Here is a 27,804-nt window from a genome sequence, read left to right on the forward strand (position 1 = left end):
AGTGCATTTGTGAAGGACTTAGTCACACATGAGCTGACGTCCAAAAAGCCGAAGTGGTCCGAGTCGCTCAAGATTTAAAACTTTAAAACGACCCCTCTGAGAAATTAAGACATCTGAAAGTGTTCCCGGGGCAAAGCCTGATGGAAAAGCATATTATTAAAAACCAGTTTCGACTGTGGTCTTTCTGAGCGCCAGCTTCCCCACCAGAGAGTTGAAAGAAATTAGTTTGGTCTGTTTTTGAGTAGCATTAAATTATGGTTTAATTTCACAAATATATTTCATTCATTTTTTTTCATTTTCTTTTTTTCAGTATCATGTTTAATCCATTGTAGATCTATAAAAATGAATCGGAACAAAACAAACACTGTAAGTCAGTCCTTGTGGGTTGGATTGTCTCCTCTCATTACGTTTCGCTCCAGTCCGTTTGTCTCTAAATGATCTTTGGCTTGTCGAACAGCCAATGGAAAAGCGTCAGATGTTTCTCTACGAGTCTGAGGTGGTTACCAGGTTCTCGTTTTATTTCCATTGCCCAGAACAGAGCGTGTGTGTGTGTGTGTGATTCCCGCCGCTCGGCGGTCGGCTGTCAGATGCTGAATCTTCACGCTATGCAAACAGTAGCGGGAACGGGTGAGCCAAAGGTTTGCTCGTCTTAAATTGCTGATCCCTCTGAGTTTCTCCTCATTGGTTTAAAACGTTCCCTCCTGGCTTTATGCGGATCTCGGCAGCCTATAGGATGACCTGCAGTGGCTGAAATGAAGGATTTTGTGAGCTTGTGGGATGAATTACCGTGGAAGGGTTTCGGTTACGGTGAGAAGGCCGTGAATCACAGCCGTATCAACATGCATTTGTTTCTTTCACTCTGTTAAATGAGAGTTTTCAGGAGTTGTTCTGACAGGCAGCTGTACGAGCAGATCAAATGTTCAGGGTGTGGACGTGCTCTTCAGACAAAAGACTCAGCGTTTCCAGCTTGGATTTGGGTTTGGAGAGGCAGGAAGGCCTGGAAATATCAGTAATGTTATGCCATTTAGGCTCTTTCCAGCAAATTTTAAAGCAACACCAAAGATTCTTTTGTACCTTAAAATAATGTTTCCCAAATCATTTCAGTGGTTCAACTCGTAACAGGGTGAACGGCACTTCTGGATTCGCTTTGCGACCCTTTATCGGCTATAATCGCACTGGTCTAGTTTGCCAGATCGGTAGCGGATCTGTAGGTCGAATGAGACCGAAGAAACTACACATTTGACTTGCTTTACGGCAAGCGTTATAATGTCATTATTTAGTTTTTCTTCGTTTCTGATGTCGCAATATATCATACTTTCATAAAATCATGCCACATACTCTACCTTATCTGTGGACATCGTTATTTCCAAAGCCGGTGCTGGATAAACAAATAGCGTGCGTGCGACAGTAGGCTAAAGTATTTACGACAGCGGTAATGGACAATTCCGCTTCCAACCTGTAGGGGGACCGCAGAGGAAAAGTGCTTTGGTGTTGCTTTAATTTTGTTATTTACACTTTTTAAATGGTTATCGATGAAAAAAGATTTTTTTGTGTGTAGTTACTAGGGTGATTTAATGGAAATGCATGTGCGATTTCTGAACTGCAAAAAACATGATTTTTCCCGCCGATCTGAATGCAGCGTGCAAGCTAAATCTAGCTAAATCTAGTGCAAGAACAGAACAGAGTGGGTTTACTGCATGGAAGAAAGCACAGAAACAGGGAAAGTGAATTCAAGGCAGAATTCAAAAACGACATCTGTGGATTGGCAATATTTTGGATGCAGGAGAGATGATGCGCCACAGAGACGGTTTACAAGACCTGTCAAACTATCGTTTGAGGGACCATTGACACAGAATGCGTTATTGCTGTTAAAGGGATAGTTCCCCCAAAAATGAAAGTTCTGTCAGTAATTACTCTCCCTCATGTTGTTCCAACCCCGTAAGACTTTCATTTATCTTTGTAACACAAATTAAGATATTTTTGAAGAAATCTGAGAGCTGTCTCATTCCTCCATAGGTAGGTAATTATGCATTTAGCAGATGTTTTTACCCAAAGCGTAAAACAATATCTAGGTAATCAATCTAGGTAATCAATATCTGCCATCCCATAAAAGTTAGTTTATGCAAAGATATGGTGACCACAAATATTATCAATAAAGATGGCTTCCGAAACAAATGTGCAGCCCTTTAATTGTGCAGCCCTTAAAACAAGTACAGCAAACCTGGAGCTACAATTTTTATCCCCCCCAAAAAAAAAATGCTGCAGGTAAATGCAGCCGAGAAAAGCCTCAATGTGTGAGTGACCGCACTAGTTTTCCCAAAGTTATCCGACTCGGCACTGATTTGTACACAAAGCCAAAGGCCTGAGTTTACCCTTTAACACACAGAGGAAGACACTGAAACTGAGACTATAGAAGAAATTATCATTCCCATCAGAATTTGGGATTGTTCAGAAAATGACTGCTAAAATAAACTGCATAGGTTTCATTTTTATTCACACAATCACAACATCTTCTCCTCTGCGTTTCTCCTCTACTCTAGCTTGCCTTCCAATCTAGTCGTCCAATAAATCCAGAATTGTAAATTATGAATATTGTGAGCTTTTTGACAAATTGCTTTTAAGTCGCTTTGGTTAAAAACATCTGCTAAATGCATAATTGTAAATTCTGCAGCTAATTACGTTTCTGAGGGATTTTCAGTACCTTTGTTTCTGGAAGTATTCCCCCTCCCCATAAGTCATTATAAGCCATGAACCAAACCAACCAGCAACAAGGTGAATCACAACATTACAAACTTTTATTGGAAGCTAAAAAGTATTTGAAAATCAGACAAAAAGACGAAGTACAAAACCGTGAAATTAACGGCTTTAGTGAGGAAAAGATCTACAATCCAGTGACGCATTGCGAATGATATAATTGAATCAAAAGCGATGGAGAAATATAAAACTATTCATTTAAAGTTGTTGATTCGATCTAAACAAAATATTTTAAATGCATTGCAAAATGTGCATACATGTAGTTTTTCACCAAGAATTCACTTGTTAAACCGGTTTAAATGTTGTGAAAGGATGGCTTCAACAAAAGCATATCATTTAACAACCTCTGAAATCAAAGTAGGTCTGTCTTTTATGGAGGCTTGTTTCTGCCACACATTAAAAAAGAAAAAAGGTAATTGCGACTTTTTTTCTTCTCAGAATTGCATGATATAAAGTCGCTATTGTGTTATAAAGTCAGAAATGTGAGATAAAAACATGCAATTCTGAGAAAGTTTATTTCTCGCAATTGCGACTTTACCTCACAATTCTGACTTTATAACACGCAAGTGGGAGATATAAAGTCAGAATTGCATGAAATAAAGTCGCAATTGTTTATTATAAAGTCAGAATTGTGAGTAACTCAATTCTGAGGGAAAAAGTCAGGTCTCGTTTTTCCTTAGAATTGGACTTTATAACTCACAATTGAGAAAAGATGTCAGAATTGTGAGATGTAAACTTGCAATTGAGAGCTAAAAAGTCACATTTTATTTTTTAAAGCGTTTTATTCTGTGGCGGAACCGAGCTTCCGTAGGCTTTTAATTATCATTCAAAATCAATTTCCTTATGGATAATGAGTTTTTACTTCCGGATGGGCGAAACTGCCGGAAGGAAGCCTTCAACATGAGCCTGGAAACCTGGAGAATCCACACATGGATTTGTGTGGTACACTCCTAACGAATCCGCTATTGTTTTGGGGTCTAAAAGAAGCAACAAGATGCGGTGCTTCACTAATGCATCACTAACCAATACCAGTAGTTAGTCAAGACTTCAGTTCCTCACATAAAGCCAGAAGCTGCTGATGCAGAACTCACACATTCGTGCTTCAGGATCGATTGCATCACGGTTTCAGTAATGCATCCCAGATACCGTCGTTCTGCCCTCAGTCCAAACAATGAAACCAGAACATGGAAAATTAACATGTACAGAAGTGTTTCGACAGGAGAGACCTTGAGCAAATGTTTCAGGGTTGCTATAGAACTCTCTTCTTCAATAATATTCTCAGTCACGCTGCGTTTAAAACCGAGCCGGAGAGTTTGCCTAAAACAACCCCGTTCCTCACTGCACAGGTTTCTCCGTGGGCTAAATGTTAGCCGTTGTCATCATTCATGTCTTCCATTACGTTAAGTCTGACCACATGATTCGAGTTTTTCGCCGACAGAGACCGAAAGAGGAATGTTTTTAGGTCAGCGCAGGAAATGCTTCTCCCATCTGCATGGTGGCAAAGGTCAGATTGCATTGTTTGTGATGAAGCTGTGACCTTCGGGGGCCAATGTAACCGGCAAAAGAAACAAACAATGTAATTGACGTCAACGCACGCCTAAGCAATTTCTCTTTCTTAAAGTGAGCGGCCTTCTCTCTCTCCTCCAGGCAGAAGTTGTGGCCGTGTGTCTGGTTTCATACATGTTCTGGATTACATTAACACTTCTGTGTCGTTCTGTAAGCACTCGTTCTTTCACCGTCCTGCTGTTCTTTAGACCCATGCAGTGGGTCAGTGTGTGATTAAAGTTAATAATTTACTCTCCCAACGTATGCCATCTGTGTTGAGACTGCGATGATCTCATCGAGACACACCGCTTGCACAATCACGCTCCTCTGAAGCGCATTTTAACCTCTTCCTAGACATTTCTCAAATGCTTTGACTCTGATGTCATTTCTTAATTCAAAACATCTCTTCTATGTTCTCATTATTGTACATTGCAGGCGAAACACCACCGTTTGGAACCATTTTTTTTTTTTTTATGTTTGTAAAAAATGGCTTTTCTCACCAATGCATTTTTATTTGATTAAAATCTGTAATATTGTGAAATATTATTACAAATTAAAATAATGGTTTTCCATTAGAAAATATTTTAAAGTGTAATTTATTTCTGTGATGCAAAGCTGAATTTTCAGCATCATTACTCCAGTCTTCAGTGTCACATGATCCTTCAGAAATCATTCTAACATGATGATTTGCTGCTCTAGAAACGTGTGTGTATGTATATGTGTGTGTATGTATGTGTATCATTTTGAAGTGATTAGGCAAGTGATTTCCGCTTAGTTGGCTGCGAGTTTAAAGGTCAAAAAGATTGCAGTGTATTTCTAAGGCCGAAAGCAACTTTAAAGTGCATTAAAGTGGATATGAAAGTGCATCCTAAGAAAAATATCAAGTAGAAGCTTGAAGTCTGAAGCCTTGGTCAGGAGCCAGTGTTTCTGTGCTTGTGTACTCGGTCGTATTGCGCGGTGGAAGGTACCAGAGCTAGTGTTTGATTTACAGTTCAGGCATGTCTGGCGGATCAGGGAGTGCTGGGGATTTTTATGAGTGCAAATAAAACGGGAAAACAAAGAATCCTATAGAAATGCAATCTGCTTGTTTGGGAGCGACCCAAAAGGCCAGTCGTTTTTTTTGTTGTTTTTTTTGTTTTGTTTTTTTGTTGCGGCGTGTGTTTTCACTGCTGTTTGTCACCGAGCAGTAAGTCAAAAGATTTGCGAACGGTTACACAGATTTCCTGCCTACTGTGTTATTTACTTTGGCTCGGCTGAGCCTGGATGACTTCAGATGTGTAAAGCTTCAAAGCCTTTTTTTTTTTTTTTTTGTGCACCGGGGCAAGTTTAGACATTTGGACTTTACAAAAGATTTGCTCGTTTGAACTTTTTCATAACCTTTAACCTTTTTCTTCAATGCAAATTTAAATTTAGCATGCTATTTTATTGCAATATGCTGTTTATTGCAATATGCTGTTTTACTTTGAAAGTACCTTTTAGTAGGAAACTATTAGCAGACTCGCTCATGTCCGGGTTTTGAGTAACTTTTCTGGTCCACAAGGCCATTTACGGCCATGAGAAATGTCATTCGGGCGTTCAGGACGCCCTTTCTCAGTGTCACGGAGAGTTCTGCCGGTTTCTACCTCCTCTTGTCTTTTATTCTTCGCCTCCAGCTCCTACAAAAGACACTTTCTGAGATTACACTGGCTTTCACACAGGAGCTCTTGTGTCCGGCTGGAAGTGGGTAACCTGAGACGGCCACGGCTAGGTTCTGCTTTTTGCAGGCTCTCTTGTGCTACTGTTTGCAAAAGCCGGCCAAGGATCTGCTCCGATACTCAATGCTCAGTAGGGTTTTCGGTGCGTTTTATTGGGTTTTTGTCATGCAGTTGTATAAGGGTAACTCTCGCCAAAATTGAACCTAGGCTCTTTTTGTTAATCTACCCGAGTCAAACTTTCATGTAAAGCGTAATTAGAATGGAAACGCCACTTTTAGGTCAAAATGCCTTTTGAATGGGAGTGAATGGGCCACTTCTATGATAGCATCAAAATCGCTATTTTTTTTAAACACTAAGAAGGCTCGACGCAACATGAAACTGTGCTGGAAGTATCACCAGGGGCTCTACACATGAACTCCAGCATTGACTACATTGTTTGTGACACAAAGTTTACTAAAAAGTAAGGTTTTGTACGACTCGCTTTATCAGTTGGTGTTTCCGGTGGCTGGAATTTTGTCAGTCAAAAGTAGTCGATCTCCGAATGCAATGCAAATGGGAGCTTTCCATCTTTACTCTCCTCATGTTACGTTGCATTCGGAGATCGACTACTTTTGACTGACAAAATTCCAGCCACCGGAAACACTAACTGATAAATTGAGTCGTACAAAACCTCTCTTTCTAGTAAACTCTGTGTACACAAAGTGGCGTTTCAATTCTAATTATGCTTTTACACGAAGGTTTGACTCGGGTAGATTAACAAAAAGAGCCTATAGGTTCAATTTTGGCGAGAGTTACCCTTTAAGAAGTCATTTTAGTCTCTGACAGGAGAGGATGAAGCCAGCCTGAAGAATAATTTCAGGTGAGGTATCAATTTCTATTCACTTCATGAAAGTGAAGCAACCTCAAACTAGATTATGAGATGTAATTTTCACTGACAAAGCAATAAAAAGTGAGGCATTTCCAATGAGAGTTGATGAATGTCGATTGTTGATGATGCAACACTGTTGACCATCGTTTAACTCCATGCAACTGCAAATAGGAGTCCGGATAGTGGGGGTCACATGATCCTCCTCTTGATGCAGTGATTGGCTATTGTGGTTGAGGAGAAAAACATTCTAGCAATGAACAACTTGGCAATCTTCAGTGTTTTCAATATATCGGCATTTTTACCTAGACAAACTGTTTGATGAACCCAAACTAGATCCCACCCAGATGTTCTTGAGTCTAGACAGGATTGAACATGACTGTATATGGGAACTCAAAACAATAACTTAAAGCTGTGGCAAGTTTATATTCTCTCTTCTTCAGTTTCAATGATTTAATAAGGAGGTTCTCAAACCGCCTTTGGTGTTTATTGAATCCCTCTAATTATACTCCACCCTCACCAAAACAGTACTTATTGTGTGCAATAGTAGTTTGTCTTGTTGCTTTGTAAACTTCACGCATGGATGCTGTATAGTTCGGTTTTAGGAACTCAGTCGGTCATCAAATGACCTGAAAGTGAATCGATGGTGTCATGTGACTAGTTTTGGCCTGATTTTGGACATGGCCATCTAATTAACATGCCAATGCCACAGCTTACACTATCTCTGTTAACTTTAACATGTTTAAATGCTTGTAAAACACTTGAGCTACAAAATTACGAGATCATAGGGTCACTTTCAGATCATTTCTTTAAGTCTTAAGCAGAATCCTAGGAGTGGTTTTTTTTTTTTAAATCAGTATTTACCCTCAAATACATCCACAATATCAATATTAAACTTTGATATTTAGCCTACATCTATATGATCAGGTTCGTGTCACTACAAATTCGGTTTAACTTGAAGAAATTATGAAACCAAATGTATTACTTTTGTATAAAATTCTACTATAAAAGTTACTATAAATGCACTTTTGTTTGTAAAATTAATTTGTTTACATTTAAAAAAATATTAATTTAAAGTTTAATTTATTCATTAGACACCATTTTTAATGGTAAATGTATGTAAACGTAACATGTTCGTTCGCAATGTCAAAAAAAAAAACTTGTTTCCTTCGCCATTTATGGTATGACTATGTTGTAATAAATATTGATATTGCATAAACATCTGAACTAGGTTATTTCACAACAGATTCAAGTGGGAAAACTTGACCCACAAGAGAATTATGAGGTGTAAAAGCTGTATTATGCAAAGGTGATCGTGTTCCAGGGCTGTTTTTACAACGGAAGTCATTTATTTTAAAGCAACTCCTCTTGTCCGCTGGTATTTCTCTTGCATCCTGGACGAAATCCTCCGCTAACTCCACAAACAAGCCTTCAAACGGCGTCTTCCTCTCTCCAGAGCGAGCGAGATTCAAACAATGCGTCGTATAAACCATATGGTCGCCTCCCAGTTAAGTGAGAACATCATCTGCATTTCCTGTAGAAGGGTGAGGTCATCGCTCTGGAATAACCTCAGAAACACATGCCATGGAAACTCGAGCGTTTCATGAATATGTGGAAGCATGAGGTGAAACTCTGAGAGAACTGTGAACTTGTGTAGTGTGAGCTTGAGGAACCGGGCTGGCAGCGTGTGCGTTGTTTCAGGCTCCGCGTACATGTGTGAAGCCAAGGCTTCTCAGAAACCCAGTGTTTGTGCTGAAGTAAATATCAGTGAAAAATAAGTTGCTGTCAGCATGTCTGTGTTTGTTGGGCAGAACTGTTTTACAGCCTCAACCAAAAGCAGAAAATAGTTACTTTGTCAACTTCTTTTGAAATTATTTAATCGCTTTTCTTTCTCCATTTTCTCTGAGTCTGTCATGGATTAGGTACATTTTTAGGCCAAATTATGTATGCACACTTAAATTAGTCATGTTATAGTTTATTATTTAGTGTTTGCATTCATTTGATTTTATTTAAAGCATATTTTCAATATGCATTTATTAAAATCCATTCGAATCCGCATACTATAAAAATATTAATTTTGAAAACGATTAAATTTAATCTGAACGGTTCAAATATGACTAGCTGTGGAGCAAGCAAGATATATTTTTAGTTAAAATCTATGAGATTTATTCTCATAATGCGTAAAACTACTTGAATATCATTCATTTTTTTTTGTTTAACTGACGAATTAAGTTTATTAGTTTGATAAAACCGTGTAATGAAAATGGATTGAAACATTATTTGTAATTTAAATGCATAAATCTTTAAGCGCCTAAATATTTGAGTAAAACATGTTTTAAATGACCTCCTATGATTGGCTAAACTTGCATACTATCACAGTATTATGTAAATGTGGGCGGGTATATGTTAATGTACATTTTAAATGCTTTTACTTCAAAATGTCAAGAAGACAAATCCTGTTTTCTATTAAATGACCTTTTAAATAGTTTCAAATAGTTTTTTCTTTTTCTTTCTTTCTCCGTTTTCTATTTGTAGGTTTGTAATCTGATCGCGAAACTCGCACACTACAAGTATGCAGTAATTTGAGATAAATGCATTAACGTAATGACTTAAAATTGCAGGTTATTGCATGCTGTAATGAGTGCGGTGCTCCACACCACAGCTGAGCCGTTTCCTCCCTCTGTCCAGATCTCAGAGCTACACAGTCCAGAGCCAGATCATGGTGTAATCCGAGAAAACGCCCGCTAGAGACCGGAGTGTTGCCCACTTTCAGAGAGAACTGTGTGTGTGTGTGTGTGAACGAGGCTGTGTGGTGTAAAGGCAACCTTGAAATGTAATTCAAAATGTAATAACTTTATCCACTATAATTTTATGGCAGCGGCGGTTTAAATGCTATACATTCTATTTACACGATCCCTACCCGATAAACACTCTTAAACACACGTTAGACACTTTATATCCACTTTTCGAATATTTTCTATATTTTCTTTTTTTCAAAAATAAATGCCTTTCCGATCTGATATGTGATGGGGAAAAGGGAGAAGAGCGAGTTCGGCAAAGGGTGGATTCAAACTCAAATCGGTTTGCGTCGAAACTTTGTCATGTGACTCCCGCCTAAACTATTGCGTTGGATTGTCAACAGTAGCATTCCCGTAATTTTGTCTGACCCAACCAGACGTCAGTGGGCGGAGTTAGTGTAAATAGCCTCTTACCATCAAGGCGGGCTATTTGCACTTAGTGTAAATGGACATTCCGTAATTACGAGTGTAAAAATATTTACTCTTATAAATTGCACATTTTAAGTAAAAAGTAAATAAAAATAACTTTTTTTCTTATTTTTTTCCCCATTTCTTATTTAGCAATATTTCTTTATTACTACATGCATTTTGGCATGGAATTTGACCCTGACATGTTTTCGTGAGACATTTCTGCTGGTGTAACCGAGGCCTCTTGGGCAGGAAGATTTATATTAACCAATAATTTAACAACCCACTTTTCCGATCATTTCCTGATGTGTGAAGTCGAGTCCCGTCCAACACGATTACCCGCTGAATATATTATGCATTGCAAATAATTTTCATGTTTGTTTTTTGTGTGTGAAATATTTAGAATTAGATCAGTGAACGATTCAGATGCTTCAGCAAACTCTCCTTACTGAAATAAGCTCCAGCCGATCCATTTGTTTTCATTGAAGCAGCCGTTCAGGTGTTTTAAACTTAGTTTCTTCTAATGTGGGATTTTTTTTTATAAGAGTCGAGTGATGGCAAACAACTCAAATCTCTTGAGTTTAACAAGCACTTTGGTCACATTAGTTTCCTTTTATATGTACAGGTGAAACTCGAAAAATTTGAATATCGTGCAAAAGTTCATTTCAGTAATTCAACTTAAAAGTATATTATGTAGACTCATTACATGCAAAGTGAAATTTAGAAAATGTTCATAAGCTGTAAGCCATAATCATCAAAATTATAACAAATAAAGGCTTGAAATATCTCACTTTGCATGTAATGAGTCTATATAATACAGTAGTTTCACTTTACAAGTTGAATTACTGAAATGAACTTTTGCACAATATTCAAATTTTTCGAGATTCACCTATATATCTATATGAGTTTTTAACACCACCGTCATCCGTCTGGCAGAGCAGAAACTGTTAATGATTTAATGCGCGGAGGACTATAAGTGGCCCCATTATGAAACCCCATGACCCAACAGTTGGTGAGGGGTTCAGTGGTTTGCACTAGAGTGTTTTGTGTGACCTGATCAGACTGTTAATGGAGGCTCTGGGTGAGTGTCTTTGTGTCCCGCTGGCTCTGATTGGCTGCTCCCGGAGAGGGTGGTCATGATCTCATGGGAAAGGAATGTAGGTAGTGCTTCCCGTGTTCCCGTCACGGGCGTCTGCGTATGATGTCATTTTTGAGGGATATGGCGACAGAACAGAGACTGTAATGCAGGCCGTTGCCAAATCCAGATCCATTAAACGGCCTTTAATTATTGACCGCCACACACATCTTGGCTTGTTTAATTCAAGCATTGATTGCAGTTTTCCCAATTGGGAACATGGCTATTTATAAAACAACAAACATGTTACAGTAAATCAAGCTTTTTTGCTTAAAGGTGAAGGCCCAACTTTATGCATGTTTTGTAATATTCCCCTCTCTGTTAAACATATTTTATTAGATTGTCCTAGACTTAATACAAGTAGAACGCTCTTATGAAGTTACCTCACTTAAGGACTTATTTAGTAAAGATTTGTGGATTTTTTTATTTATTTTTTTATCAAGTGTGAATTTAAAAAATCTTGTATAATATGACTTGCTGTTTTCGTTTGTTTGTTTTTTATTGTATTTGTATGATATTTGTATTTTTGTAATTAAATTTTTGCCATGAAAATAGCTTTGAATGCTGACATGCACTAAACAAAACAATCTGAATCTGAACAGTAAATCAAGCATCACTGCTATTATTTGGTGTTATTGATGCTTAGTGTTGCATGTGCAAGCATTCTGAAAATGTAAAAAATGTAGTTTTAATCTAAATCCCTGACATTTCCATCCCAAACCGTGAGCATTTGGCTGCAAACCTTAATATTGCAATCTGTGGAAATGCAGCGGGACTTTGCTCTGCCCGGTACAGCAATGCTTTCATTGCGGTGTAAGATCCTGTTTCATGCTGATCTTGTACGTCAGCACTCTTAGATTACAGACCTGACTGGCTTAACCTGGTTTGTGAAGAGAAAGACTGTGATTTTTAGCAAGCTTTACTACTGTTCTAGCCGGTTCCGTCAATGTATGATGAAATGCATATGATGTCATGCAGTTATTATGCCTGGGCATGTCAGATTCTGACAGTGAATCTCAATGACTTAATCTTCTTAACTCATCCAACATTTACAATAATGATTAAAGACAATGAAGTCTAGGACCATAAAGATCCTTTGCATTGACATTTTTGCAGAAAATATGCACAATTACATTTTTTTGCCACAAATTGACAGTTATGCAAAAACTCTTATAAAACATTGAGAGTTTAAGTGAGGAATATGCTTAGTTGTCATGAAAATTATGCAAAAAAAAAAATCATTGTTTATTCTCATTTATTGTTTTTCATAAAAATAAATTGCTCAAATTGGGCTTGAGTTTTTTTATTTTATTTACTGCTTTTTCTAGCATGCCCCTGTCAATGTACTTCTGTGCAAAATGATATGTTAAAAAGTGCGAGATAAAATGCCCATGTCATGCAGTTGTTATGCTTCCGGTTAATTTTACATGCAGTTTCAGCCAATGAATCACGATGATTATCAGTGCATCACGATGCATCAACTCGGCCAACATCGTCACCCAAGTTGGCCCATCATGGCATCTTTAGAGAAGGATTTGTAATTCTTTCCAGAACGACATAATCACTGTTTGCATGTTGGACTCTGCGGTCATCATGACATCATCACCCATGAGGTAATGAGCCAAACCACAGGAAATGAGCAATCTCAATTTTTAATATGGATTGATAATACTTTTGCTTCAAACACAAATTAAGGGCCGAAGTCAAGCCAGGTTCTGGTGGAGGACTCGCAGGTGTCTCTGAAAAATGGAGTGTGTGCTATAAGCCACAGACACTGTCCTGCACATAATGAGGCTTTTTTTTTTTTTTTTACCCCACTGGAATCCGGCGTCGAACAAAGGAGGCTGTCTGCTTTATTTATGGCTCTGCTTAAAAAGGGCGCTCTGTTTCCAAGTGTTCCCGTGGCGGCTCTGTGATTTAATGCATTCAACAACATTTAATCACCCTAAAACGGCTCATCACAGTGTTTTCACAGTTTCCCAAACTCCCCGATTCCCAGTGTGACCGCGGATGTGTTTATCTGGGAGGGTCGTCTATAACTCTTGGCTTCTGTGGGTGAATGTCTAGCGCTCGGATCCCGCGTCACATGACTGCGTGTCACGGGAATTACTCCATTAGGCTGCAGTTTTATTTTGTGATGAGATTGTCATTGGATAAATGTAGCAAATAAAACATGCAACCTCAAGTATACATGTAAGGCTCATTAGAATATTAGTGGACACTTAGGGTTCGGGTTAGCAGAATAAGTTGTTAAAACGGGTTATTCACCGGAGGTTGGAGATTCACTGGTTTCATTTCAATCTTTCTTGCTCGTTGTTCAACTAACCTCTGATCTCTCACACCAGACACACACACTCACACCAGACACACACACTCACACCAGACACACACACTCACACCAGACACACACACTCACACCAGACACACACACTCACACCAGACACACACACTCACACCAGACACACACACTCACACCAGACACACACACTCACACCAGACACACACACTCACACCAGACACACACACTCACACCAGACACACACACTCACACCAGACACACACACTCACACCAGACACACACACTCACACCAGACACACACACTCACACCAGACACACACACTCACACCAGACACACACACTCACACCAGACACACACACTCACACCAGACACACACACTCACACCAGACACACACACTCACACCAGACACACACACTCACACCAGACACACACACTCACACCAGACACACACACTCACACCAGACACACACACTCACACCAGACACACACACTCACACCAGACACGCACACACTCACACCAGACACGCACACACTCACACCAGACACGCACACACTCACACCAGACACGACGCACACACTCACACCAGACACGACACACACACTCACACCAGACACGACACACACACTCACACCAGACACGACACACACACTCACACCAGACACGACACACACACTCACACCAGACACGACACACACACTCACACCAGACACGACACACACACTCACACCAGACACGACACACACACTCACACCAGACACGCATCAAAGCAGCCAGAGCAACTTTACTCTAATTACAGATATGATGAGACACACACACACACACACGCATATTTCCCTCATGAATCCCCAGTTTGGGAAACCTTACCCTGAAGATAAATCAGGGTAAGATTAATTCATTGGTGGGTTTTTTTTGACCGTCCGTTTACACGTTCTTTCAACTGTGACCCATATCCGATTAATGTGTTTACACTTGCTATACTATCTGAAACATCGCGCATGCTTAAAGGGTTAACTTCTCTTGCACAGATGGGCGGACGCAAAATATGCTTGATGCTAGCTCTGCGATATATGCGAAGTTCGCCAAACATCACCATGATTATGAGGAGGATGACAAGTGCCATCATTGCACACATGCTTCAGTTATTGTGTGAGAGATCTCAGGACTGGTGGGAGCATATTGTGTTTAAATATTGGCCTTAACGAGGAGCAGTGTGTACAACAATGTTGTCAACGTGTTCACATTCCTCTCCTACGACGACACAACGTTTCGTCGGCCATCCGTCCCTTTGCACGTCGGCGGCTCTCTCGTCATTAAACCGCGGAGACCTCGCCTAATGCCTCAGAAAATCCGATCCGCCTGTTTACATGAGTCGCATTGGTACATCTGATTTATATCTGATTTATTTCCACATATGAACAAGGCCTGAAAATGATCTTGAAATATCCGAATGCATGCGGTTTTTTTCTCACTGTCATAGAACCGATCTGTGTCACATATGAGAAAGAAATTGGGTCACGTTTCACTGACAGTGTAAACGAGGCCGTAGAGGTCAGTCGTGATGTTTGTCACTCCTTTTGTTTGAAACTTGGCCGAGAGTCGTGAGCTGTTTCCTGTTGACGGCGTCCAGGTGCGTGACGTTCACTCATTGTGCTTCTCTAGTTTTGATTTAAGGGATTAAAACACGGCAATTCAATTTTTTTTTTTTTTTTTTTTTTGCCTGCTATAGAAGACATTTGGTTTTTAGTGAATTTTTGTTGCTAAAGTTTAAAGTCTAAATGTGTTAAAGAGCACATGCTGGCCTTTTGTTTATTAAATTTTGTTTGCTACTACCTTTCAAGAGTTTGGGATTGGTAAGATTTTTGAAAAGTCTGCATTTTATTTGATCAGAAATAGAGTAAATCTGCAAAATATTATTAAAAATGTAAATATCAGTTTTTATGTGAATTATATAGTAAAATGTAATTTATTTCTGTGATCAAAGCTGAATTTTCAGCATCATTACTCCAGTCTTCAGTGTCACATGATCCTTCAGAAATCATTCTAATATGATGATTTGATGCTCAAGAAACATTTCTGATTATTATCAGTGTTGAAAACAGTTGCTGCTTCATATTTTTCAATAAGTCAATCATGCAATGTTGTATGCTTAGTATTATTGAGTGACTTACAATTCTGAGCGAGTGTTTTAGATCTCAGTCAGCTTGACTTTTCTATCTAGAGAAATGCAATTAGAAAGTAACATTTTAATAAATGGAAAGTAAAGCCAATGTTTTCAGGTGAAGTCTCTAGAGTGAGTGAAAGTCTGTGGCATGTGGACTATGTAGTTTCAGTTTAAGGTATAAACAGTGTCTTTCTCTTTCATCGGTACTTTCCTGGTTTCATCTACAAGAAAACCTGGGTATTTCTAAAAACGTTTGTTCATCAGGTTTTCATCTTGGCTGTGACGCACATGAAGAAAGCGAACACTGAGTGTGAGATCTCTCTGTCTCTGTCCTATTCCTCCATGTTTTGAAAGGGTCTTCTGTGGTTTTGACCATGTCATTGTAAACTCACTGAAAGCATGGTATTGTCGGAGTATTACTCAAAGGGTCTGAAGCTTTCTGGCCAAATGAAGCATTGAAGTTCTGTGTTCTCTGGATTATGAGGAAAGCTGTTTGTGGTCAGGATGCTTTTCCTGAGATCCCATTGTAAATCAGAGGGGTTTAATAAGCGTTTTAGTGGAAACACTTGACAGAACTTTTGGAGGATCTTTATGAGCACTGTGTTATTTCTTTAAAGCTGCAGTCCGTTACTTTTTTTTTTTTGGGTTAAAAATTATCCAAAATAAATTTGAGCAAGTACATAACCAGCCAGTGTTCAACACTCTCTGCTTGCCGTCGCTCGATTCAAACCGGTAAGCTTGTAATGATGCATTTAATTCCAGTGGTACTGGTGGATTTCCCCGGGAAATTTGAGCATGTCTTTGCGTCATTACGTCACATCTGTCCACATGAAGAAGAGTCTCGGCTAGTCGGCGATGAGTGTGAGGATGCTGGAGGTGGAGATTTATAGCCTTTTCTCACAGCACTTGATATAATTAAACTTATCAATGATGGCGGATCCAGAAAGGTTCAAACGACAGTCACCAGTGACAACTGGAGATTCACCCGTTGTAAAATGCAAAAGACTTCGGAGCGGTTACAGAAAAAGAGACTGCAACCGGCACATGCGAAAACAAGGATAAATATCGGAAGGGCTTTAAATGTAGTCACGCAATGCTGATGTTGTTAACCCTTTAGAACCTGAAGCTAAAATAGGTGTTTTTCACATTTATAAAAAACAATTTTTGACTGTAAAATTCTATGGTTTCATCTATTTCAGAAGAAAAATAGCTTTGAACAAATTAGTTATTGACCATTACTGTGTGTGGTGAGTTTGTAAATAGAATTTAAATAGACAAAAAAAAGAGAATACATTTACTGATTTTTATTTAGAAATCACGAACGAAAGAAACAAACACTTTAAAGTTGTTAAATAAAACTATAATACATGTAAACAAGTCTTTTTTGTGACATTGGGTTGCACAGTTTTTATTTAGGACACATTTTTTCATACGCGGACACACACACACAAATGCATACATACATAGGCACGCATACATACACATGCACACGCCACATGCTAAGATGCGTGAAAGAGTAATGGCCATCCGCCTCCCAAGTTTCATTAAAAATCATCCCAATCCCCTCTTCTGCTGTCTAACACTTCTTTCTCCATGTATTTGTTCGGTTCTTTTATTATTTTATGCAATCCACAACTCTAACCTGCCGCACTCGTATCTCTCGGTTCAAACCCTTCCTTCCCGCTCTGCCAGAAAGCTGCTGTCATTTGCAGACGGAAAGCATGAAATTACCGTAATAAGCCGTATATTGCTGAAAAGTCTACTGTTGTGGATAAAAGTGGATGTTACTTGTTCAGATGAAATTTTGGTCATACTTCCAAAAGTATAATCTGTGATTGCGAATGCCAGGATCCACACCGGCGGCGACTGAGAGCCGCACGTTCTCCTCAAAACATGGGATTCATCCGTGATTCATAACTGCAATTGCAGATTTCGAACAGAGATGGCGACAAAGAGGGAAAATTACGGACTGCAGCTTTAAGTTTTCTTTAACCGAATACAGTCATGTATGCAGAAGATTTATCATAGACGTGATGTGAAGTTGACCCTCGACCTCTTCATCCTGTGTTTGGTTTGACTGAATCGGTTACCGTCTGGTTTTGCACGGTAATCTGAAAAATACTGCGTTCTGCTCAGTGTGTCATCAGGGCATTGAGTGTCTGTGGTTAAAGTGTGTGTCATTACTCAGAACAGGTGTGTGTGTTCCTCTTGGTCTAATGAAACGTCTCTTTCCTCAGGCGTGTGTTGTTCACAGTTGCTCTTCACCTGGAGAATGTTTCAGTCGTGGCCTGAGGCGCAGGTGTGTTTCGCTAGTTTCTGAATGGAGCAGGAACCCCTATTGAATTACCAGCAGGCACAACTTTACAACTTAAACAAACACACACTGATGTTCTCCAAAAACATCACATGTCTCTAAGTAATGGCCATCATTTGCCAGTGAAACGACCGATACGTGGTAAAATAGAGACCTTGTTTTTACAGATTTTCATTTGCAGGGCAGCTTGTTGAATGGCATAAGATTATGATTCTTAATAATAATAATAATAATAATAATAATAATAATAATAATAATAATAATAATAATAACAAAGCATCTCTTTTATCGTTGGTAGAGATTAAGAAATAAGATTGATTTATTTCTGTCAAACTGTCCGTTTCAATGTATCAATTAAAAACTCAGATGCAAAGACATTTATTCAATGTCTTGTATATATTTTGTTGTTTTGAAGACTGGAAAACATTTAATGGAAATCTTTTAATTTAATTATTTAAATATATAATTTAATTTATTATGCAATACTTATTTATTTGGTTGAAATCAGAGGAAATAAACCAATGCACATGTATGAATTTATAATAATATTATTATTATATTTTTCTTATATATATATTTTTTTTATACTTTAAAAAATATTTTATATATTATTTACTTTTTGTTAAAAAAAACTTGTATAATTTGTGGAATATTATAGGTGGTTTATATTTAAATAAATAAATAATATTTTAAGCTTTTTCGCCCACACCTAGCTTGCAAGACATGCACTGGCTCATAAATTCATAAATGTGTCTCTTTGGCGATAAGAGATGGATTGTCTGGAACCGGTCCTGCCTCCCCCCCCTTCCTCTAGTGTTGTTGTGTTTCTGTTTGCTTCGTCGCCATGGTTACCCAGCACAAGCATTGAACTTGTTTCCTTAATCATTTATCTCTAAATAGACAGGCGGATGTTGGTGAAAGAACTCCATTGACGGTCACCTGGATTCTTGGTTGATCACCTGGTGCTTCTTTTAAAAAAATATTACTGTTTTTAGTTTCAGTGATACTGATGGACTCTTGTCAGCCTGACAGACACTCAAATAATTCGATACCCAGTTGAATTTCATGAGAACATTCATTTCTGGAGCATTTCATTCCTGAACAAGGGGAGGGGAAATCAGTTTTAAAATAATTATAATAATCGTAATAATAATGTCTCTTTGTCCTTTGATAAGCACCACTAATAAAAGCATCTTAATGCTAATATTATTTATATGATTGATAGTTTATGCTTTTTTTGTGCATTTTGGCCATTCTTTTTCATGATACTTAAAGCATATTTCCCCCTAAAATTCAAATGACCCTTGCATCCAGATGTTCAGTTTAATTACTGTAAAGTTTTATTAGATGCATAAATTGTAGTAAATACACCATGACAAATAAATAAATTAATGTGTGTACGTACGTACGTATGAATGTGTGCATATATGCATGTATGTGTATACACTGTGTTTTGAAGATTATAAAAAATAAATAATTACCAAATAATTACAAAAAATATATATTACAAATATTATTTCAAGGTTTTTTTTCCCTTTTTTGTGGGGTTGGACAGGATCCTGACAGGTTTGGTGAGATTCAGATCAACTTAACTGGATTTCTTTCTCTTTCTGGGCAGTTTTCTCTTTCCCAAGCCTCTTGTAATCTTGCCGTTGAGGGAACAGAGATGTGGATCCTGTGTGACGGCTCTATGGGTGGAGTCTTCTGTGTGTTCGCAGGCCTCGGCGTTACTCAAACGCATTTCCAGATGTACTTCTCTCGCATGTGCCCGTTGTCAGACGGCCAGGCTTAACTTTGACAGGTTCAACTCATCTCGTTTCTTTTGAAAAATCTCAATGAACTATAAATTTCCCCCTTTTTTTTGACCAGTGGTCTTTGATGACTCTGATCATCATGGCTTATTTTCATATATGCTGGTGGAAAATTCAGGGCTTTTCCAATACGTCTCCTTTATCATTCTGACCTTTTCCATGTTGCCCGCAGGACGATCTCAATACTTGTGTGTCCATGTCTTGTTTTAACTCTTGATAAGTGAATGGAAAACCTCAGATTTACCCTGAACCTTCTCTTCTAGAGAGATCTGAGGAAGCGGAGCCCACATGCTCTCGGGGTTTGTGGGTGAATCGTGTGTCTGAGGCTTGAGAGAGCGGCTGGTGTAATGGTTCGTTGGGTTTAGGAGACCCGCCCTGAGGAAATCTGCTGCCTGTGCCTCTTTTTCTCACCTAATCTCATGGAAGCAGAGCCACGGGAGACACGCCAGTAAGGGGAAAGAATGAAATAATGGAGCAATGATTTACAGAAGGTTACAGCTCTGAGAATGCATTGAGGTTTTGCATTGCGTGAGCCGTGTGGCGTGCAGCAGGGTTACGTCCTCGGCCTCTTACATTTGGCAGTCAGAACGAGAAAGACTATATAATTTCTTGCTTGATTGTCTTGCATGGTCACATTTCACCCCACAATTCTACAGGACATTGTGTGCATAATTGTCATGAAACTTAAGTATGTTATGGTGTCTTTTGCAATTCCCATTATTCTTTGATTCTCATTAGATTCACATTTTAATAGTATTTAACTGTAAATTACTGTACAACAAGGGTTTAAATTAGCGTAAATCATACATTAAAAGTGGTAATACAAAAAACTACATATTTGATTTTATTTACATTACACTGCTTTAATAATAAATATTTAATTTATTATTATTGTTATTATAATTACATAAATAGTCATGAAATTATTAATTTCCTTTACATTCAAAGCACATTTTCTTCTCTTGTGTAATTTTTTTTTTAAGTGAAATGCGTCCCAAACGTGTTTTAGACTAGTTTAGCGAGTAGCTGCCATTAATTTTTGCATAAGTGCAATTAAAATTCACAATTTTGACATTTTAAAGAGGTCAAGGTCATCCACCATATAAAGTTGATGAACTGCAATGACTCAATATTTACATGCATATCAATCTCAATATGAGACGTATAAATTGCAACGGCGGCGCTGTAGTCATTTATGGCCGTTTTAAAAGCAGTAGCTTTGATTAAACGCAGTTCATTTGGATCTGTCAACAAAACGGTGATTTGACCTTTGACCTTTGACCAGCCCTTCAGGATAACGTTCAGGGAGGAACCGGTTTCATAAGCATTTGTTGATCTATCCAGGCCAGTTCCCAAGGAGACATCAATAATAAAGCTTCAGGCTCCAGAAGCTCATGGCTTTCATATCCTTTGCTAAGTCTTACTTGACCCATGCTAATTCTCGAGACTTTGTGAATGCATTCATGAAGTAAAGCAAGATATTTATGCTTGTTTTTTTCTTCTGATTGCTGCTCGTTTCTCCCTGTCCCAGAAGTAGCCTTTTTTTTTTTTTTTTTTTTTTTACTGGGCGGTCATGCATATTTCATATGTGATCGTTGATTGTACTCATGGATGTGTGATCTTACAGAGGACCTATTATGCACTTTTACATGTTCAACTGTCAAATGTCGCTGTTTAAGCATGAAAAAAGTCCCTCCAGTGGGAGTTCTTCTCTATATCAGTGTCAGTGTTTCTGAACTCTCTGAAACGCCTCCATTGTAGTCTTGAGTTTCTTCCGGGAACGAACACGTCACAATATTCCTAATTTAAATAATTAATATGCAGAATAAAGGGGCGGGGCCTGGTTGAGTTAGTAGTGTTAAACTGGTGGTTATGTAAAGGGGTGGGACATTTCACAGACACACTTTGAAGAGCTTGACCAATCACAACACAACGCTCCAGCCGACCAATCAGAGCACAGTGTGCTTTTCAGAAGGAGGGGCTTCATAGAGACAGGAAGTAAACGGAGCGTTACTGACAGACTGGGAAGAGAGGAGCCGCAACAATGGAGAATATGAGGAAAATAATCAACATTCAAGCAGGAAAACCTGTTCTAGTAGAGCCTGAAAACGTCTAACCCGGCCTCTTTAACTTCAAGCTTTGCTTGTTTTTCTTGGTAAATTCACTTCTCTTCTTGTCTGTGACGCTCTATATCTTCAGTTTGTACTAATACTGTAAGCGCACGTTTAATGTGTGTTTTTTGTGCTCTCAGATCGTACTGACTCATTTCTGGGTGTAACATGCGATGATCGGTTGTGTATTCTCGTAATTGGATTATGTCAGTGTTTGGATACGATTTTGGACAACTTTGTAATCACGGTTTTTAGCCATCTGTTTGGATTTGTCCTCGTTGGATGTCATCCGGTTGGAATGAGTGTTTCTGATAGTGAGACTAATGGAATAGCAGGATAAACTAACAGATACGCAGATGTGCTGGTGTATTTCCAAGCACTCGCCTCAGCCCGTTATCTTAAGCAGTTTTAAAGTGACCATCTCAGATTCCCCGTCATGTAGGAAATGCTTGTAGTATTCTTCTGTAGGTGTGTTTCCAGGCAGGATTTTCCTTGGGATTTCCTGGTCTTTCCTCAACTGACCTCCTAGAAACAATGACATGCCCAGATGACGTTCTGTTTGTTGCGTTGCGAGGAAAACCTCGTTACTGTATCATCACTCTACATTTCAATTAAAGCCCAGCATGAACGGCATCCAAACACCATGTTTACGCTCTCTCTGTGTGTGTGTTTGTTCAGCAACTTTCCAAAACTTTCTGCTGTTCATCTATTATTCATGAAGGAGTTTGCTGTCATGGCAACCTTCATTCTGCTGTCGCCTGAATGCAGAGAACCATCAGTCGTGTGGTTCTATTGTTGAGGCGTCCCTGTGGCGAGGTCCTTATGGAGATCCCATTAAGCAGGAGCCTCGGGAGGCCGGGGAGGTTTTGTTCAGTGCTAATGATTGATGCTGGGCAGTCCAGAGATGCACTGAACCCCTGTCTGGCACTGAGCTGGTTTCCAGGCTCCTCAAACCCTGCCAGAACATTCCACCCGTCTGGCTCGGCGCACCAGTGGCGGCATCAACTGATCCAGATAGAGCTTAGAGCGGTCACTGGGTCAGTCCTGCGTTTCATGCGTTTGTGCTACAAACTATTAAAACAGTAGTTAACAATCTTTTTAAGTGGATAGAAAATCCTTTTTTTTTTTATGTATATATACACGCGCACACATGCGCTTTATATACATGCATACATTTATAAATATATCATATATACAATAATATATTATTATATGTATAATTATGTATGTAATTATAGATATATAAATTATAAAATATTAATATACTTTATTTAATATGATCATACATATGTTTTTTTAAATATATTTGTAAATTTTGCCTAAATATATTTAATTCATATTTATTTTAAGAAAATATGCATTATTTAATGTAATAAAATATATTATATTATATTTGTAATTGTTTATTTTTATATGAATTTTACAAATATTTAAATTACTTTATTTAATATACATGCATGTGCACATTTATATTTTCATTGAAATAAAAATGTAATATAAATATCAACATTTGTAAAATTTATATAAAAATATACAATTAAAAATATAATGTATAAAATGATATGCATTATTTAATTTAAGCAATGTTAATATTGAAAAAAATATATAATATAAGGGAGAGAGAGTATAAATGTGTGTACATTAAGTTTTAGTTTTTTTTTTTTTTTACATATTTTAACAAATTAATAAAACCATACAGGACACAAACCTGAATGCCAAACTGTAACTTCAGGCTAGATTAGTTTTGGTTTCTTGTCAGATTTCCCCTGATCTTTGGCTTGTGAGACACACAGACACACACAGACACACACAGACACACACAGACACACACAGACACACACAGACACACACAGACACACACAGACACACACAGACACACACAGACACACACAGACACACACAGACAGACACAGACAGACACAGACAGACACAGACAGACACAGACAGACACAGACAGACACAGACAGACACAGACAGACACAGACAGACACAGACAGACACAGACAGACACAGACAGACACAGACAGACACACACAGACACAGACAGACACACACAGACACAGACAGACACACACAGACACACACAGACACACACAGACACACACAGACACACACAGACACACACAGACACACACAGACACACACAGACACACACAGACACACACAGACCCTGCCTTCAGCAGGAGAGCATGTATGAGAACAGCACAGCAAACATAAGAACAGTATTTGGAGCAGCAGTGTCTGCTCTTCTGAATAGACTTGTCGCGAGCGTGATGATGTGTGGAGTGTTAACAGTCACTAACAGATGTGATTCCTCCTGGAAACATTTGCATGGTCTGGATTGGAATAATCTCAAGTGTGCTAAAGCCGTCTTTCTGCCTCAGTGCTGATGACCATACTGTAACTAAACACACACATCTTAATCTCGTTTATTTTCTTCAGGAGTGCACAAGATATTTTAATTGTATAATAATTTCCTTTTAAACAACGATTTATTACCTGTTGTATGAAATGATTAGCCAGAGGATTGTTTTCCAGTGAGTCAGATTGACCTCCCGCTCTGACGGGTGTAATATTGATGTAATGATGTGTTCTCTGTGCATCCTGGCACCGGTCACATAACCCACAATCTCATTCTCTCTGCTATTGATAAAATATGGAGTCATTTACAAACACCCCCCCCCCCCATTTATCTATTTATTATTAGTCTAGTCACTGTTTGCGTAGGCAATGCATTACTATTACAACGTACTCTACTACATTGTGTCATTATTAGTGATGTTTGCTAAAGCCAGCATTTAGTCTGATTGCCTAATGTTTGCTTGTTTAGTTAAATTATTTGTTTATTTGATTATTTATTTGAATGTTTGTTTTATTATTTACTTTATTATTTGATTTGTTTTTGGTTTATTTGATTTTATTTATTTATTTTTGTCATTTAAGTTGTTTATTAGTTAGTTGTTTGTTCTTTATTTATTTGCTTTTTTTTTATTTATCTTTTTGATTTCAGTACTTATTTACTTGCTTGTTATTTCTTATTCTTTTAACCTCCTTTCTGCCTCCCAACAGACAGCAAAGCGATTGTGGACGGGAACCTGAAGTTGATCCTCGGTCTAATATGGACCCTGATCCTCCACTACTCCATCTCCATGCCCGTCTGGGAGGACGAAGACGACGACGAGGCCAAGAAACAGACGCCCAAGCAGAGACTGCTCGGCTGGATCCAGAACAAAGTGGCGGACCTTCCCATCACTAACTTCAGTCAGGACTGGAGGAACGGGAGGGCGCTGGGTGCTCTGGTGGACAGCTGCGCTCCAGGTGAGGATTCAGAGCTCGTAATCCTCTAGATGAGGGGAAAGGTGTTAGTATGCTTTCATTCGTGCAGCTATTGTTGTTTATTGGACAGCTGGGCTCGTTTGATCGGTGTTTATCTAGATAGTGATTTGACTGCAAAACACATCTGTGAATAAGTCCAGAACTGTTTGTGCGAAACATTTCTGTTGTGTTTAAAGCATTAAAGTCCCCTGTGTTCAATTATTTTATCCCTTAATACTCATCTTTGATCATCAAAATGACACTTTAAAGCTATTTTTAGACACTTTTCTTCCAGGAAAAAAACATTTCAATGTAACTCTACATGCCTCATTTATTATATGTGGTTCTATTAATATGCAAATGAGCCCCGCCCTCACTCACTCAGCTCAGAGATCCACTGGTTGACGATCACACGTTGATCTGATTGGTTACAAGGTAGTTTGTGACGTCAGAATGGAGAAAATTATGGAGAAAATACTCAGCAATGGTGTCGACTTATGAATTTACACATGGTTTGTCTTAAAGCATATTAAAAACACCACATAGACACATAAAAAAACATTTAAAAGCTTGATTTTCACCACAGGGGGACTTTAATGCATTCTTATTTGTAATTCAGGACCTTTTAGTGCATGTTTTCTTGTTTTATGATAATCATTAGATAATTTTATAAAAACTCTTCAAGCTTTGCAATATCCCCGTCACATTTAGTACTTAAATTGCATCATTAGTGGTATTTGCCAAGACTGACTGTTGTTAAATATTGCTTATACTTGGGTCAGGAGTTTTAAATTTGTTTTTTAAGGCCTGTGTCCTGACTGGGAGATCTGGGACTCGAGTAAGCCAGTGGAAAACGCCACGGAGGCCATGCAGCTCGCTGATGATTGGCTGGGAATTCCACAGGTGAGCCCGAGACCTTTAACCCCTCGTGCATCAGGATGAGATTATTTAATCAGCATTAAGGCGCCACAAATCTGTTGCTATGCCAGTACTGCAAAGTATACCATGTTCTCTTTTCCTCCACTCATGCTAACCGCTCAATATCATCCTCGGATAAGAATAAGGGCCTTGGGTTCGGTGTGCATACACAAATTCATCAGTAATAGCCGCTGTGTTTGCTTCCAAGTTAATATGATACTCACCACACCTCAATCACTCCTCAGCAAACACGCGTGTGTTTCGCTGATCAACTTCAATTACATGTGCATGATTTTCATTATACCCGTAAAGCAGAAGATTTTTAATTCAATTTAATTCAGTTCACATTTATTTGTAAAGCGCTTTCCACAATACACGTCGTTTCAAAGCAGCTTTACAGAAAGTGCATGAGTCCACATGACAATTCAGAGTGATCTGTTATCAGAGGTAAGTTATGCGTTTCAGAAATGTACATATCCACATTATTCCTACGCCCCATGATGCTTTGCTCGAATTATGGGTGTAACTTCTGTTAAGGCGAGACACGGCAGGCAAAAACATCGTTTTTTTTTTTTTTTCACTGGTCAGTTTTGAGATTTTGGGATATTTGTCTTCAATAACATGTTTTCTTTTAGACTTGTGGTGAAAAAAAGTCTGAAATACACATTTAGGTCTTTATTTTATTACACTTTGTCTGTTTGCGTCTGTAGATTTCTTATAAATTCAACAAGTTGCCGTTCTTAATCATCCTGCTGTCATCACACACACCATTAGAAAGCTCTCCCTCTCTCTCCTGTACAATGCTGTCGGATCCAAATATGGTCATTTCCTTTTTATCAGCAACCAATTGTGAAAGTAAAAGGGGGGATTTAACTCTAAATGTGCAATCTCATTGGCTGCTATAAATCTTTAAAGCCCGTTTTCTCAATGACTTTTCTCTCCTACTCCAAGACCGAAATCTCCACTTCAGTAGCACCGATATACACCAAACTTTCCAGTCTTGTACCTAGTTATATTATGAAAACATTTACAGAGGGATTTGTAAATATATTTTTCCTAGCCTGATTTATATAACATTTTATTCCAAAAAACAAGGTGAAAATATATATATTTTTAATGCTATTGACAGTATATTCTGATTTAGAGGATAACAAAAGTAGATATCCATAAATCCCTCAAATTTTTTCCCCATCTAATATGTGAATGTGTATTTTGAACCTGGCTTTATCCAATACTCAGATTTTAGTTTTTTTAAATGTATGCAAATTGGTGCATATTTAATTAGATAATGCATAATTTGCATATTTAAACATTAAATTACAGAAAACTTGTAATTAAACTTTTTCCTCATCTTAATGTAGGTTATCAACTGGGAAAGTTTCATGGTGATATCTGCTACTTAAACATTTGACCCTATTCACCTGTAGTGTCTCTCGCCTTAAGCTGTAAACAATCAGCTAAAGACTAGCTCTACTAAATATATAATATATATTTTTAAACTGTGTACAATGACATTACATTATTCTACTCGCCCTTCAACCATTGAACATTTAAAAGGACATTTAAAAGTGTAAAAGCATCAACAAGGTACTTTCAACAGACCTTGAATAACCCCAAAAAGCGTGAATCTTTCCACAGCAAAATCGGATGGTTAAATATCACGGAGGTGATAT

General features: G+C 38.3%; 1 protein-coding gene across 2 annotated transcripts in view; it reads left to right on the plus strand.

Moving 5' to 3' along the window:
- Positions 1 to 27,804, plus strand: part of flnba (filamin B a) — a 79,779-nt gene that overhangs the window by 5,753 nt on the left and 46,222 nt on the right. For both annotated transcript variants that reach the window (XM_082155719.1, XM_082155720.1), the window contains exons 2-3: positions 24,968 to 25,216; positions 26,019 to 26,116. In XM_082155719.1, the coding sequence (XP_082011845.1) occupies positions 24,968 to 25,216; positions 26,019 to 26,116 (347 nt within the window). The remainder of the gene's footprint in view (positions 1 to 24,967; positions 25,217 to 26,018; positions 26,117 to 27,804) is intronic.

Source organism: Leuciscus leuciscus (assembly GCF_965113295.1).
Source record: "Leuciscus leuciscus genome assembly, chromosome: 23".
Lineage (NCBI taxonomy): Eukaryota > Metazoa > Chordata > Actinopteri > Cypriniformes > Leuciscidae > Leuciscus > Leuciscus leuciscus.